The following is a 15,462-nucleotide window of genomic DNA, read 5'->3' as shown; positions in this document are numbered from 1 at the left end:
TTGAGGTTGGGAAGGGTTTTGCAAGGCTTTGTGATTTTCTTGTGTTACTTAAAATTGCTATTTGAGCCCTCCTCATCTTGTATCTTTGTTTTTCCTCACAATCCTACTAGTATAAATAAAAATTTTCAAATGAAATCATTTGAAAGTCGTTTATTTATCTTCAGATGAAGATAATATTAATTTTAAGTTTCTTAGGGAAATATATTTTTTAAATCAATTAAAATCAAATCTGAAAAATGGTAGAGCCAGAAAATATCCATTAAATGACACATTTTTACATGAAGGGAAACTGCACCAGTTGCTGATGAAGCTGGAGTAGTGTATCTTGGCCTTTTCCTTCTCTGTGCTGTTTTCCTGTAATACATCTTTAGATACAGTCATATAATTTGAAATACTCATAATCAGTGAGGTTAGAATACTTTAGTACTGTTTGTATCTGTTATTTATCAGTATCTTTTAGAATTTTGGATTGAATTTATGATAATCTTGATAATAACTTCTTTTGAAATAAAATATTCTGTCCTGGTTACATAAGGTAAAATGCTTTTATAATTACTGCACCTTTGTATCAGAGAAGGCGATGGCACCCCACTCTTGCCTGGAAAATCCCTTGGTCGGAGGAGCTTGGTAGGCTGCAGTCCATGGGGTCGCTGAGAGTCGGACAGGACTGAGCGACTTCACTTTCACTTTTCCCTTTCATGCATTGGAGAAGGAAATGGCAACCCACTCCAGTTTTCTTGCCTGGAGAATCCCAGGGACAGGGAGTCTGGTGGGCTGCCGTCTATGGGGTCGCACAGAGTTGCACATGACTGAAGCAACTTAGCAGCAGCAGGACCTTTGTATAAAGCTAGGGATTTAGTGAAGTGTCCTTTGACTAGTGTATTGGTGATTATTTTACAATTGCCTCATAATTTTCCTTTTAAATATATGGTACAATATTTTTCTTGTTTCTAGCTCTGAATCTCTAAGAAACGACATTGGACTTGATTTAAAGGCTCCATTGTCAAATTTTGAGAAAAGAAAAAAGATTTCTCTTCTTCATTCAAGCAAGGAAAAGCTGAGAAGGTAAATTTTGATACAGCCCCCACCTTTTTTTTAGGAAGAAAATTACTTTTGTAGGAAGAAATTGCTTTCATGAATTTCATAGTTTTTTATAGCATTGTTAAAAGTTAGTGTGAAGACTTCTCTTATGGTCCAGTGATTAAGAATCCACCTGTCAATCAGGGTACATGGGTTCAGTCCCAACCCGGGAAGATTCTACGTGCTTCGGAGCGACTAAATCCACACACCACAACTACTGAAGCCCGCATGCCTAGAGCCCATGCTCCATAACAAGAGAAGCCCGGCAATGAGTAGCCCGGGCACTAGAAACTAGAGAGTAGCCCCCACTTGCTGCAACTAGAGAAGAGCCTGCAGGCAGCAACAAAGATGCAGCATGGCCAAAAAAAAAGTCATCACTGTGAAACTAGTTTATCTGGCAACTGAATATATGCTGCTCACTCATTCCACTCATTTAGCCATTCAGCAAGTAGGTGTGAGTATAATGTGCCAGAATATCATAGGAGAATTCAGATAAAAAATAAACTGTTGCCTTCAAGGAGGTCTTAGCCTAGTGCTCAGACAAGACTTCTAACAAAAATATTTAGGAACAAAAATACATAAAAGACATGTAATATCTGTACAGTGGTCACTCAAGATATTACTGTGATAAAACCTAAATCATGCATTATACTTAATTACGAATTAAACTATTTATGTTATTAAGACGTCAGTCCTCACTAAACTGAAATACAGTTTTTTTCAAATCTAGATAATTTGAGTAGTTTTTTGTTTTTTTTTTGGAAAAAGTTGACAATCTAATTCAGAACTGTATGGAAAGAGCTGTGAAAAAGGTGTTAGAACAAAGCAATCTTGAAAATGTCTAACAAAATTGGAGTGTGTAAGCTACCTGGCTTTAAGACATAGTATACAGCTACTTTTATCAGTTATTTTACTAAAATGAAGATGGACTGATAGATAATAGAACACAATAGCCCAGTATTAGACCCACATATTTTGGTCTCTTGATTTTCAGCAAATCACCAGAGCAAACAACTTGGGGAATAAAAGTCTTTTCTATAAATGGTGCTGGAACAACTGCACATCCATATGAAACAGATGATGAAACTTGACCCCTTACACATATCATGTGAAAATTAATTCAGCATGGAGTATAGACAGGGCTACTGTATAAAGCTAGAGCTGTAAAGCTTCTAGAATAGGGCTGTTGAGTAGAACTTTCTGAAGTGTTAGAAATGGCCTGTGTCTGCTGTCCAGGAAGGGAGCTGCAAGTCATATTATTGAGTATTTGAAATATGGGTATTTCTACTTAGGAAATGAATTCAAATTTTTATTAATTTTTTATGAATTTATATTTAAATACATTCATGTGGCTCATAGGTAATGAACTGAAAGCTACAGTTCTAGAAGAAAATTAAGGTTAATGTTTTCACTAGCTGAGGGTAGGTGATTGTTCCTTATGACACAAAAAACAATAATCACAAAAGCAACAGTAGATGAATTCAGTTCAGTTCAGTCGCTCAGTCATATCCAACTCTTTGCAACCCCATGAATCACAGCACGCCAGGCCTCCCTGTCCATCACCAAATCCTGGAGTTCATGCAAACTCATGTCCATCGAGTCGGTGATGCCATCCATCCATCTCATTCTCTGTCGTCCCTGTCTCCTCCCGCCCCCAGTCCCTCCCAGCATCAGAGTCTTTTCCAGTGAGTCAACTCGTCACATGAGGTGGCCAAAGTATTGCAGTTTCAGCTTTAGCATCAGTCCTTCCAATGAACACCCAGGACCGATCTTCTTAAGAATGGACTGGTTGGTTCTCCTTGCAGTCCAAGGGACTCTCAAGAGTCTTTTCCAGCACCACAGTTCAAAAGCATCGATTCTTCGGTGATCAGCTCTCATGGGAAAAACCATAGCCTTGACTAGACAGAACTTGTTGGCAAAGTAATGTCTCTGCTTTTAAATATACTATCTAGGTTGGTCATAACTTTCCTTCCAAGGAGTAAGTATCTTTTAATTTCATGGCTGCAATCAGCATCTGCAGTGATTTTGGAGCCCAAAAAAATAAAGTCTGACACTATTTCCACTGTTTCCCCATCTATTTCCCATGAAGTGATGGGACCAGATGCCATGATCTTTGTTTTCTGAATGTTGAGCTTCAAGCCAACTTTTTCACTCTCCTCTTTCACTTTCATCAGGAGGCTTTTGAGTTCCTCTTCACTTTCTGCCATAAGGGTGGTGTCATCTGCATATCTGAGGTTATTGATATTTCTCTGGGCAATCTTGATTCCAGCTTGTGCTTCTTCCAGCCCAGCGTTCCTCATGATGTACTCTGCATATAAGTTAAATAAGCAGGGTGACAATATACAACCTTGACGTACTCCTTTTCCTATTTGGAACCAGTCTGTTGTTCCATGTCCAGTTCTGACTGTTGCTTCCTGACCTGCATACAGGTTTCTCAAGAGGCAGGTCAGGTGGTCTGGTAGATGAATTAGGACTACGCAAAATTTACAACTTTTGCTTTCATAAGACACCACTCAGAAAGTAAATAGGCAGACTACAGATGGAGAAAAGATTTGCAAAACATATATTGATAAAATACTGACACTAGAATATATAGAGAACTAAAGTTCAATAATAAAAAGACCTGCATAGGTAAAGTATTTGAACAGACACTTCACAAAGATAAAGTGCCTAATAAGCAGCAGAAAAATATGCTGAATGTAATTTGTCATCATGGAAATGCACATTATAAAGCATGAGGTACTACCACATATTCCTCAGAAAGTCCAATATTTTAAAACTAAAACTGACAATGTTAAATGTTGTCATAGATTTGGAACTATAGGGATTCTCATACACTGATGGTGGGAGTGTAAAATGGTAGAATTTGGGGTAAAGTTCTGCCAGTTTCTTCTAAATTTATAAAATAGCCCATTGATTCAATTCCTGTACATTTACTAAGAGAAATAAAAATGTGCATTCACAAAAAGATGTATAGAGAAGATCTAGTAGTTTTATTCCTAATGATAAAAAATTGGAAATAGTGGAAGTGCTGATTAATTTGAGCCTGAATAAATAAATTGTGGCATATTTATACTTTGGAATGCTATTAATAAAAAACAACAAATTACTGACATAACAGATTATCTTGGATAAATCTCAAAAACATTATGCAAGTGAGAGAAACCTTACATAAAAAGACATGTTGTGAGATTTAATTTATATGAAGTTGAAAGAGAAGCAAAAATTAATGTGAGAGGGGAAAATATCAGAAATGTGGTTGCCTTTTTGGGGGGATGAGACTGACTAAGAAGGGACAGAAGGAACTTTCTGGGGTCATGAGAATGTTGATGAGGTGGTTTGTGTCACACAACTTTGTGCATTATCAAAGCTCATAGAATGGCACCCTTAAGATTATTGCATTTTATTTTATGTAACTTTTACCTGAAAATAAAAATAATTTTAACTGTAGCTCATAATATGTTTAGGGGTTTAGTGTACTGAAGTCTGTAATTTACTTTGAAATACTTCAGTGTAATGAAATGGATTGATGTCTGGCCAGTGGGATGATTCATATATGACAAAGCATGGACAGTAACTGTTCACTGTGGACTCCAGGTTATAGGTATTTGAGTGCTCCCTGTACAGATTCATAATTCTTCAGCTTTTAAGGAATAAGAATTTTTAATTCTCAGTCTTCCTGTATGTTTGAACATTTTCCTAATGGAAGAAATGTTTAATATGATTTTTCACTATAAAAGTGATATATGCCCCCACAGATACTTGGAAAATGTAGAAAATAAAAGGAAGAAATAATATGTTTTATAGTCCAACTATCTAGAAATAATGACTAATTGACACTATTGTTTCTTTTGGTCTTAATGGCTGTAATCATATTTTATATGCTATCTTCTACTTATATCCTATAGAAATGCTCTTTTTTCCCCAGTAAGCTTTATATCCTTTCCATGTCCAGATAATATTCTGCTGAACTAATATCCTCTAGCTTACTTAAGCGGAGAAGGCAATGGCAAGCCACTCCAGTACTATTGCCTAGAAAATCCCATGGATGGAGGAGCATGGTAGGCTGCAGTCCATGGGGTCGCTAAGGGTCGGACACGACTGAGCGACTTCACTTTCACTTTTCACTTTCCACTTTCACACATTGGAGAAGGAAATGGCAACCCACTCCAGTGTTCTTGCCTGGAGAATCCCAGGGACGGGGGAGCCTGGTGGGCTTCCGTCTATGGGGTCACACAGAGTCGGACACGACTGAAGTGACTTAGCAGCAGCAGCAGCAGCTTACTTAAGGATCCACTTATTTTGTGTCTTTAGATTGGTTTTCCTATTTTACTGAAAAGGAAAGTGAAGTCACTCAGTCGTGTCCAACTCCTACCAGGCTCCTTCATCCATGGGATTTTCCAGGCAAGAATACTGGAGTGGGTTGCCATTTCCTTCTCCAGGAGATCTTCCTGACCCAGGGATTGAACCCAGGTCTCTTGCATTGTAGGTAGATGCTTTACCGTCTGAGCCACAGGGGAGTCATTTTACTGAAAGGCTACCATAATGGCTGTTATTCCACAGAAAGTTTATTCTGTGTTTGTGATCCTTATAAGTGAAAGTACCCTATGGAAGGGTGTATGAAGTTTCAAAGCCCTTCATCCATGTGTCAAATTGTTGACACTTCTAACCCTTTTACAGAATGGTCCCTGAGACATTTCCACGGAACCCCCAAAGCTTAAAGCCCAATTAAAATACCACCCACTGGTCTGGAATATTTGAGTTATTCACTGGCTAATGTCAAAGTGGATTTTTTAATCCATTTATTTTTGTCATTCTGAGGTTCAGAAAGGTGTAGTAGCTTGCCTAAGATCCCAGCTAGAAATTGGCAAAGCCACCCTTTGATCCCGTTTATGTCAGTATGGCAGTATTCAGCACAAAACATGCTTAAGAATGTTTATTAATTCATATGAAAACATGGATAACTGAAGGTTCCAAAGGCTTCGGTCAGTTTGATGTTACATTTCCTATGTATTTCCTTCGGAACTATGAAAGACTTAGGTCGGTTTCTTTCTGGTATGAGCCTGGGCGTCGTTCTCATTTGCATATAGGTTTATTTGTTTTGCTCATATGCCCGCCTTGTGTAAAGGAAGCATGCTTTTGATTTTCCTTTGGACACTTCAGAACACAGTTAAAGCCCATGTATTTCTTTTTTTTTTAATTTTATTTTTTTCATTTTTTATTGGAGGCTAATTATTTTACAATATTATATTGGTTGGTTTTGCCATACATTGACAGGAATCTGCCCTGGGTGTACATGAGTTCCCTTTCCTGAACCCCCCTCCCACCTCCCTCCTCCCCTTATCCTCCCTCTGGGTCATCCCTGCACACCAGCCCCAAGTATCCTGTAACATGCATCGACCCTGAACTGGCGATTCATTTCACATATGATAATATACATGTTTCATTGCCATTCTCCCAAACCATCCCACCCTCAACCTCTCCCACAGAGTCCCAAAGACTGTTCTATATATCTGTGTCTCTTTTGCTATCTCGTATACAGGGTTATCATTTCCATCTTTCTAAATTCCATATATATGCGTTAGTATATTGTATTGGTGTTTTTCTTTCTGGCTTACTTCACTCTGTATAATAGGCTCCAGTTTCATCCACCTCATTAGAACTGATTCAAATGCATTCTTTTTAATGGCTGAGTAATACTCCATTGTGTATATGTACCAAAGCTTTCTTATCCATTTGTCTGCAGATGGACATCTAGGTTGCTTCCATGTCCTTGCTATTATAAACAGTTCTGCGATGAACATTGGAGTACATGTGTCTCTTTCAATTCTGGTTTCTTCGGTGTATATGCCCAGGAGTGCGATTGCTGGATCATATGGCAGTTCTATTTCCAGTTTTCTAAAGAGAGCTATAAAACACTGGTCAAAGTAATCAAAGAGGACACTAATAGATGGAGAAATATACCGTGTTCATGGATTGGAAGAATAAATATTGTGAAAATGAGTATACTACCCAAAGTAATTTATACATTCAATGCAATGCCTATCAAGCTACCAACAATATTTTTCATAGAGCTAGAACAAATAATCTCACAATTTGTATGGAAATACAAAAATTCTCGAATAGCCAAAGCAATCTTGAGGAAGAAGAAGGGAACTGGGGGAATCAACCTGTCGGACTTCAGGCTCTACTACAAAGCCACAGTCATCAAGACATTATGGTACTGGCATAAAGACAGAAATATAGATCAGTGGAACAAAATAGAAAGCCCAGAGATAAATCCACGCACCTATGGACACCTTATCTTTGACAAAGGAGGCAAGAATATAAAATGGAGAAAAGACAGTCTCTTTAACAAGTGGTGCTGGGAAAACTGGTCAGCCACTTGTAAAAGAATGAAACTAGAACACTTCCTAACACCATACACCAAAATAAACTAAAATGGATTAGAGAGCTAAATGTAAGACCAGAAACTATAAAACTCCTAGAGGAGAACATAGGCAAAACACTCTCCGACATAAGTCACAGCAGGATCCTCCATGACCCACCTCCCAGAATATTGGAAATAAAAGCAAAAATAAACAAATGGGACCTAATTAAAATCAAAAGCTTCTGCACAGCAAAGGAAATTATAAGCAAGGTGAAAAGACAGCCTTCAGAATGGGAGAAAATAATAGCAAATGAAACAACTGACAAAGAATTAATCTCCAAAATATACAAGCAGCTCCTTAGCTCAATTCCAGAAAAATAAACGAACCAGTCAAAAAATGGGCCAAAGAACTAAACAGACATTTCTCCAAAGAAGACATACAGATGGCTAACAAACACATGAAAAGATGCTCAACATCCCTCATAATCAGAGAAATACAAATCAAAACCACAATGAGATACCATTTCACACCAGTCAGAATGGCTGCTATCCAAACGTCTACATGCAATAAATGCTGGAGAGGGTGTGGAGAGAAGGGAACCCTCTTATACTGTTGGTGGGAATGCAAACTAGTACAGCCACTATAGAGAACAGTGTGGAGATTCCTTAAAAAACTAGAAAGCCCATGTATTTCAAGTTGCTAGTTGTGTGTTGTTGGCAATGTGGTCCAGATCAGAGTGACGGGACTATCCCATGGACTCTGTGTTCCAGGTGTCTCTCTCTTGTGGGTCACAAAAGGGTTTACCTATGTGGTGCGTGGTTCTCTCCTCTGAGGTTTGCATCGCCTGTGGGTTTCCATAGGCAGAGGGGGTGTTCCCTGGTGTCCTCAGTGTCCAGGCATCCTGCACACCCACAAGGACGAGTGAGCTGGGCTGTCATCAGCACAGACACTGTACTTGGCAGCATGTGAGCTGGCGCCCCCGGGAAGCTGTGATTCCAGGGCCCATGGAGGCTGCTGGCTTGTGGGGACATGGTCTTCCTCTGAATCGGACACCAGAAAGGGAGGGGCTGGTTCCTTTATAAACAGACCTAGGAGGAAGATTGTTTGTCCTTGTGACAGGAGAAAAGTAGACTAATTATTCCTTACTTGTCGCACTTCTCTGCTCAGAGAACGAATCAAGTATTGCTGTGAGCAGCTGCGCACCCTGCTGCCATATATAAAGGGGAGAAAGAATGATGCGGCTTCCGTCCTCGAGGCCACAGTTGATTACGTGAAGTTTGTCCGGGAGAAAATCCCTCCAGCCATCATGGGCCAGGTATGCAACTCTCAAGCCCTTGAATTTTATCCTTGTAGACAATGCTTTAATGCTGCAGTTTCCTTTCTTTCTGTTTTATAATTGGAAATGTATGTCTGTTTGTATATTTTGAAAAACTTCTATAGCTATTTATTGATAAAGTAGGTCTCTATCTGTTTCTTAGATTACAGAAGTACTTCAGAGCAATAGGAGGTTTTGTAAGAAACAACAAATGCCCATCCAGCTATCTGTCCCAGGCACGATCATGGCACAAAGGTATGACAGCCTGAATCTTGTGAATCCAGAGTCGCCATATTATTTTTCTCTGATACTAATGCTAGAAATAAGACAGGCACTGAACCCACTCATACTGAGAACTCAGGCATCTACTAAGAATCAGTGAATTTTTCCCACTGCTGATGTGCATCATTGAATTACAGTGGAAAATATATAATAGTCTCAGGAATGGGATCCCTTCATGACTTGACTTACTCTTAACTTCTTTTGTTGTTTCTTTAAATCAGACTTCACAAGTAGTGCCTGTGGTGACTGACAATGTATTCATGGCATGATGGATTCTAGCATTCCTCTGTGACCAGGGCAATTTTTTTCAGTTAGGAGTCCTTAAAGAAATTTCTAGAGGTGGTGTGCCAAATGAATGCTTCCTTATTTAAATTGATTAGAATATGTAAATCAAGAAGAAGTCTTAACAAGGAAAAGTAAACCTTTCCTTCATGCCCTAAATAACCATCCTGAGTCCTAGTCTATGCTTTGCTCTAATATTTAATACAGAGTTTATCTCTGTGCCTTTTAGAACTCGAATGACAGAAGAGCAGATCAACTCAACAATGTTCATACCCTCTTCTTTTAGAAATGCCTAAGGAATGTTTTTTGTCTTCTAAGGGAAAACAGTGTGCTGACAAGCACTTACTCACCTGTGACAGGCATCAGATTCCTGACTAATAAGCGCTTGAATGTGTACTCTGTTCCTACCTCCAGGGGCACCTTGGATGAAGCTGTGAGAGGTGAGCTCTGCCCGCTGCTGTGCGGCTGTAGTGTATGTGGGCTTCTGTGCATGTCCTGCTCACCCTGGGCTCCTGTGCAGCCACTGCCATAACCAAGGGATGAGGCGTAGCTGGAAGATTGCACCCTGGGTCCTCTGGTGCTGTCCGCTGGAAGGACACAGCTGGCCACAGGAATTTGAATAGTATTATCCCAGAGGGTGGGCTGAAAATCGACTATCATCACCAGAAAGTTCATCTTGCTCACAGATGACGAGCACACTGGTGACTGTGTGTATTATGTGAGTAGAATCTAAAGCAAGGGAAGTATTCATGTTAATTCAGTGCTAACAGTGTATAGGCAGACCGCTGATATATTGTGAGTTCTCTTCCAGGCCATTGCAATAAAATGAGCTTCGCAAGAGTCACACGTTGTTTAATTTCTCAGTGCATATAAAAATTATGTTTACACCATACCATAGTCTGTTGAGTACATGATAGCATATGTCTAAAAAAGTCACATGCGTGCCTTAATTTTAAAAAGTTTCATTGCTGTAAAATGCTAGCTGTCATATGAGTTTTCAGCGAATACTAGTAGTGATATCAAAGATGTGACACCATCATTGAGGTCGTGTGCATATTGTGGGGACATAATGGAGACCACATGAACAATGGGGTTACTGGGATTGACGTCAAAAGTCAAAGGAAAAAGGGGCCCAAAATAGGACACAGCCCTCCTTGCTCATGTATCAACCTCAGGGTGTTTGTTAGTCCTTTTAGAATTTTTTCCTGACTTAGTAGGGAGGGAAGGAGAGAAGGAAAAAGTAGCCATGAGCCATGGTTAAACTACTTAAGAGTAGCTCTTGCTGAATGTCACAAAGAATGATTAAATCATCCCAGATTAGATCAGAGAGGGGCCAGGCCACAGGCACATGCCTGTCAATGTTACTTCTTATACAGACAGTACTTCTGTGTTTTCACTCTTCATATCCTGCAGAATCTCTGAAACACTCTCCTCATGCTAGTGCATTCAGGCCTTTCTGTGCCCCCGGATCTCTTGGTTTTGTATCACCTAAAGTGACTGGTCCAAGAAGAAACAAATCCACTAGGACCATAGGCTTATGTCAGGTTCAGGCTGGAGGAGACCTTGAAGGTCATTGAACCAAACCCCTCATTCTGATTTTATTGATATACATTTTTCCATTTGAAAGCAGTATTAGTCCTTTACTAAAAACCCACTAGTACTGGTCATGTACAGATGTGAGAGTGGGACCATAAAGAAGGCTAAGAACCGCAGAATCAATGCCTTCAAATTGTGGTGCTAGAGAAGACTCTTGAGAGTCCTTTGGACTGCAAGGAGATCAAACCAGTCAATCCTAAAGGAAATCAACCCAGACTATTCATTGGAAGGACTAATGCTGAAGCTCCAATATTTTGGCCACCTGATATGAGGCGACAACTCATTGGAAAAGACCCTGATGCTGGGAAAGATTGACAGCAGGAGGAGAAGGAGATGAAAGGGGACGAGATGGTTAGATAGCATCACCAACTCAATGGACATAAGTTTGACCGAACTCCGGGAGATAGTGAAGGACAGGGGAACCTGGTGTACTGCAGTCCGTGGGGTCGCAAAGAGTTGAACATGACTTAGTGACTGAACAGCAACAAAACCCAGCTAAGATAATAACTTCATTTTTTAATGTCTTTCAAGTCTTTATATATATGTGTATGTGTATGTATATATATATATATATATATATATATATATTTTTGGTAGTAATACTATAGTAGTAATCTTCTATAGTATTGGTCTTCCCAGTGGTCATGTATGGCTGTGAAAGCTGGACTGTAAAGAAAGCAACATGCCAAAGAATCGATGCTTTTGAACTGTGGTACAGACTCCTGAAAGTCCCCTGGACAGCAAGGAGATCAAACCAGTCAGTCTTAAGGGAAATCAACACTGAATACTCATGGGAAGGACTGATGCTGAAGCTGAATCTCCAGTATTTTGGTCATCTGGTGCAAACACCTGTCTCATTGGAAAAGTTCCTGATGCTGGGAAAGATCAAGGGCAGGAGGAGAAGAGGGCATCAGAGGCTGAGATGGCTGGATGGCATCACTGATGCAACGGACATGAACTTCGGCAAACTCCAGGAGACGCCGAGGGACAGGGAGGCCTGGCCTGCTTCAGTCCATGGGGTTACAAAGAGTTGGACACGGTGGGGCAACTGAACAGCAACAACATAGTAGTAATCATATGGGACCTCCAATTTTGTCTCTGACTTTTTTACTTAACATTGTGTCCTGTACACTTGGATTTTGTATTATGCAGCATTTATCACCAGTTTTGGAGAAGGAAATGGCAACCCACTTCAGTGTTCTTGTTTGGAGAATCCCAGGGATGGGGGAGCCTGGTGGGCTTCCATCTATGGGATCACACAGAGTCGGACACGACTGAAGTGACTTAGCAGCAGCATCACCAGTTTAATGGTTTTAGTAGTTTATCCAATGATTTAGAGAATAGTTTTATGACTACATTTAGTGTTTCCAGGTTTGTAGGGAAAGTGATTTTATACATAACATTTCAGAAAATACTTCCCTGTTTATGGATTTTTCTATATTTTGGACTTTTCCTTGGGCTGGATGTGAGCACATGTGTAGCTGGCCATGCATGTTGCAAAATGGTTTTTGAAAGAGGAATGGAGCAGTTGGAATCAGTTAAGTCTTTCAAATTGCACTTTCACCACTTAGGCCAGTAAATTGAAGGTTAGAGAAGTTAAGTGGCCACCTATGATCCTCTGCTTTCTGTGATAAATCTGACCTGTAAACCAGAAGTGCTGATCTTAGTCAGCGTTTAGACTTCATTAAGCTGCTTTTACTAGTCCTTTTCCATAAATTTATGTACACTTTTGCTGAAATGATTTTTTTCACAAATATTCCAGGTCAATTTGTATTTAAAGTCAATATAAAAAAATTATATTCCTTTATTTTCATTTCTGTTAGTGTCCAGAAGAAAATAAATATTCACAACATAGGGACTACATTGTTAACGTTCACTATATAGTAAACATTTTTTCTGCCTTCTAGTTACTGTACAGAATAGAGCAATATAAGAGTATAACCCATTCACTGATGGAAAAAATCAGTGACCAAACTATTTGTGGCTGAATGGAGTTTTTCTTTCCAACATTCTTCCTTGCTTCATAGAAGTAGTCACTTATTATGATGAAAGACACACACACGCACATACACAGGCAGAGAGATCTGATGCGTCTCTAAAATCTCTGTCTTTAAATGACAAGTGAACACTAATTTATAGTGTTTGTATTACAATAAATGTCATACCAAAAAGTTCACTTTGTTTTTTCATCAGCATTTGAGTGTAGCAGTATCTTAAGTTTGTACAGTGGGGAAATGAAATAGAGGGTGATTTATTTTAAATACAGTAGTTCAGAGTTACCAATTTGCATATACTGATGGATACTCTTTTTTATTAAAGGTCAGTCCAGCTCTGCGTCAGAGAACGCTATCGGTGATGTGTATAAAACCCGAATCCCCAGCACAGCTCTGTCTCTTAATTCCTTCCACGCTGTCAGATACTATTCTAAAGTGATCCCTTCCTATGACGCAGCTGCTGTAACAAATCAGAACACTTCAGTGCGTTTCCCAACAGCTGTACCCAAAGTCTCCAAGTTTCTTCCTCAGCACTGCAATTCTGTGTTGGGCCAGGCGTGCACAGCACACCCCAACTGTCTGGTAAGTCTCCTGGGGTCTGTGGGTCAGACTGAGCTCTTTCATTCCAGCCCACAGGGTCCCCTGACCTGTGTTTTGTTGCTGATGCTCTGAGTTAGAAATCTCTCAGACTGGGACCATGGGAGGCAGCCCAGGCACTGGTTCCCGGTGCTGCACAATGGCTCTCTAGATATCCAGTCTGGACGTGGCCCTGCTGCTCTGACCGGAAGTGACCTAATGGAACCTGATCTCCTCTAGCACCCTTCCTCACTGCTTCCCACCCCACCAGCCTCATCCTTCACTGGTCCCATCGCTGGCTGCTGCTTTATCTCTAGGCCCTAGTCACTTACACTTTATGAAAACCTGTTGTTGAAATGCCAACTAGGCTGGTTTCACATCCCAGGTGTCTGCATACCACAGATATTTATTGAGCACATATCAATAAATGTGCTAGCACAATGCTAGTGTTCCAGCAATTGTGCTAACCACCGAGAATGGAGTGTCTAAAGATAGACTGTGATCCTGCGTTTGTGAAGCTGAATCTCATCGGGTGCAAACGTAGAAGCAGAGAGAGGTGATGTGCACTGGACCATGTAGGGGGAGACCCTGGTGTATGTAGTGTGACACAGATGCGGGCAGGGTTAGGGACAGCATGTCCCTGGAGGAAGTACTGTCTCCGCTGAGATCTAAAGAGTGAAAATTAGCCCAGGAGAGCAGTTAGGAATTGTGAGTGAGGAAGGGAAAAGCATTCCAGGCAGATGGTTCAGCATATATAAACAGTGGTATCTTCATTTTGGGCAAGAATTGTCCAATCAGAGGAAGACCCAAACCAGACTTGCCTGCTTAAAATAGACTCTCATAGCCTTAATATAACTATCAATACAGTTGCATTTTAATAATAGTTAACATGTTTTGAGCACTCAGTAAGTAATGTGTCAAATACTGTACGTATGAATGTGGGTTATCTGATGAACCTCTGGCAGTCATTTGAGGTAGGGACATCATTTCCACATGACATCTATAGAGTGGGAATAATAGTGACTTTCCCAAAAAACATTTATAAGAAAACTATTCTAAAGAGCATTAGAAAGACATTTTAAAACATGAAGTATCTACAGATATAATACTGTTGCTAATAATCATTAGTATACCAGTCCAAAAACTAGAGTAAATTAAAAAAAAGGATTGCAACTTTTTTTTTTTTAATTGTGACCTACACTTAACTGTATGTAGTTTTTGTTGGAGAATTGTTACAAGAATATACTTTTAGTAACTATGAATAATACATATTTTAAAACCTGTAGGCATATTCATCTGAAGAGTTCATGGTTTTACAAATTATTTCCTATTGCTGAGGACATAGAAAACACATTTGTGTCATTATGAGTAAGAACAGGCCAGTATTCAATTAATGTGTTTTTTGTTTTTTTTCCCGTCTCTGCAGCAACAGTTTTGGGCGTATTAATAGCACATGTTTGAAATTCACTCTAGACCACCTATTGGGTGCCGTTTGACAATACAGGAAGAATGGAACAAAGAATGATCTTGAAAGCTACACCCAGAGACCTAATATCAAAAGGGTTTGCATGGTTTGGCTTCTGATAAATGTGCTAAAAGCTTCTGCAGGTAGAAAGACAGGCAGCAAGAGTGCTAGCTAGCCATAGGCTTTTATTAATACTTAGCTTCATGCACACTTGGATCTCTCTCAACCAAGGTGCTCTAAGAACAAATGGCCTAGATGACCTGGACACTTTTTGTTCTTAAAAAACATTCCACAATTTATGCAAATAGTACATTATAAAGAAGATCCACAATTTATGTAAAAAGTACGTTATAAAGAAGATCCACATAGTGCATTGATGTTGCTGAGTACAGATATTGCAACTTGATTCTTATTTTTAGTATCACTGTGAGTTACTGTCACTTATTTCTAGGTGGTGTCTTTTCCAGATTTGGCATTTTAGAGCACTTTCTTCATTATTCA

At 39.7% G+C, this 15,462-nt stretch overlaps 1 protein-coding gene across 1 annotated transcript in view; it reads left to right on the top strand.

The window, feature by feature from the left end:
* Window positions 1–15,218, top strand: part of SOHLH2 (spermatogenesis and oogenesis specific basic helix-loop-helix 2) — a 49,126-nt gene extending 33,908 nt beyond the window's left edge. The window contains exons 7-12 of the mRNA XM_088842827.1: window positions 955–1,065; window positions 8,619–8,766; window positions 8,930–9,021; window positions 9,649–9,770; window positions 13,246–13,502; window positions 14,923–15,218. Coding sequence (XP_088698953.1) covers window positions 955–1,065; window positions 8,619–8,766; window positions 8,930–9,021; window positions 9,649–9,770; window positions 13,246–13,502; window positions 14,923–14,943 — 751 coding nt within the window. The 3' untranslated portion in view covers window positions 14,944–15,218. The remainder of the gene's footprint in view (window positions 1–954; window positions 1,066–8,618; window positions 8,767–8,929; window positions 9,022–9,648; window positions 9,771–13,245; window positions 13,503–14,922) is intronic.
* Window positions 15,219–15,462: the final 244 nt, after the last annotated feature.

This window comes from Moschus berezovskii, chromosome 13 (genome assembly GCF_049115385.1).
Source record: "Moschus berezovskii isolate FMDL1 chromosome 13, NW_MosBer_1.0, whole genome shotgun sequence".
Taxonomy (NCBI): Eukaryota; Metazoa; Chordata; class Mammalia; order Artiodactyla; family Moschidae; genus Moschus; species Moschus berezovskii.
The sequence above is the reverse complement of the archived record's forward strand: the minus strand, read 5'-3'. Positions and strand labels throughout refer to the sequence as shown.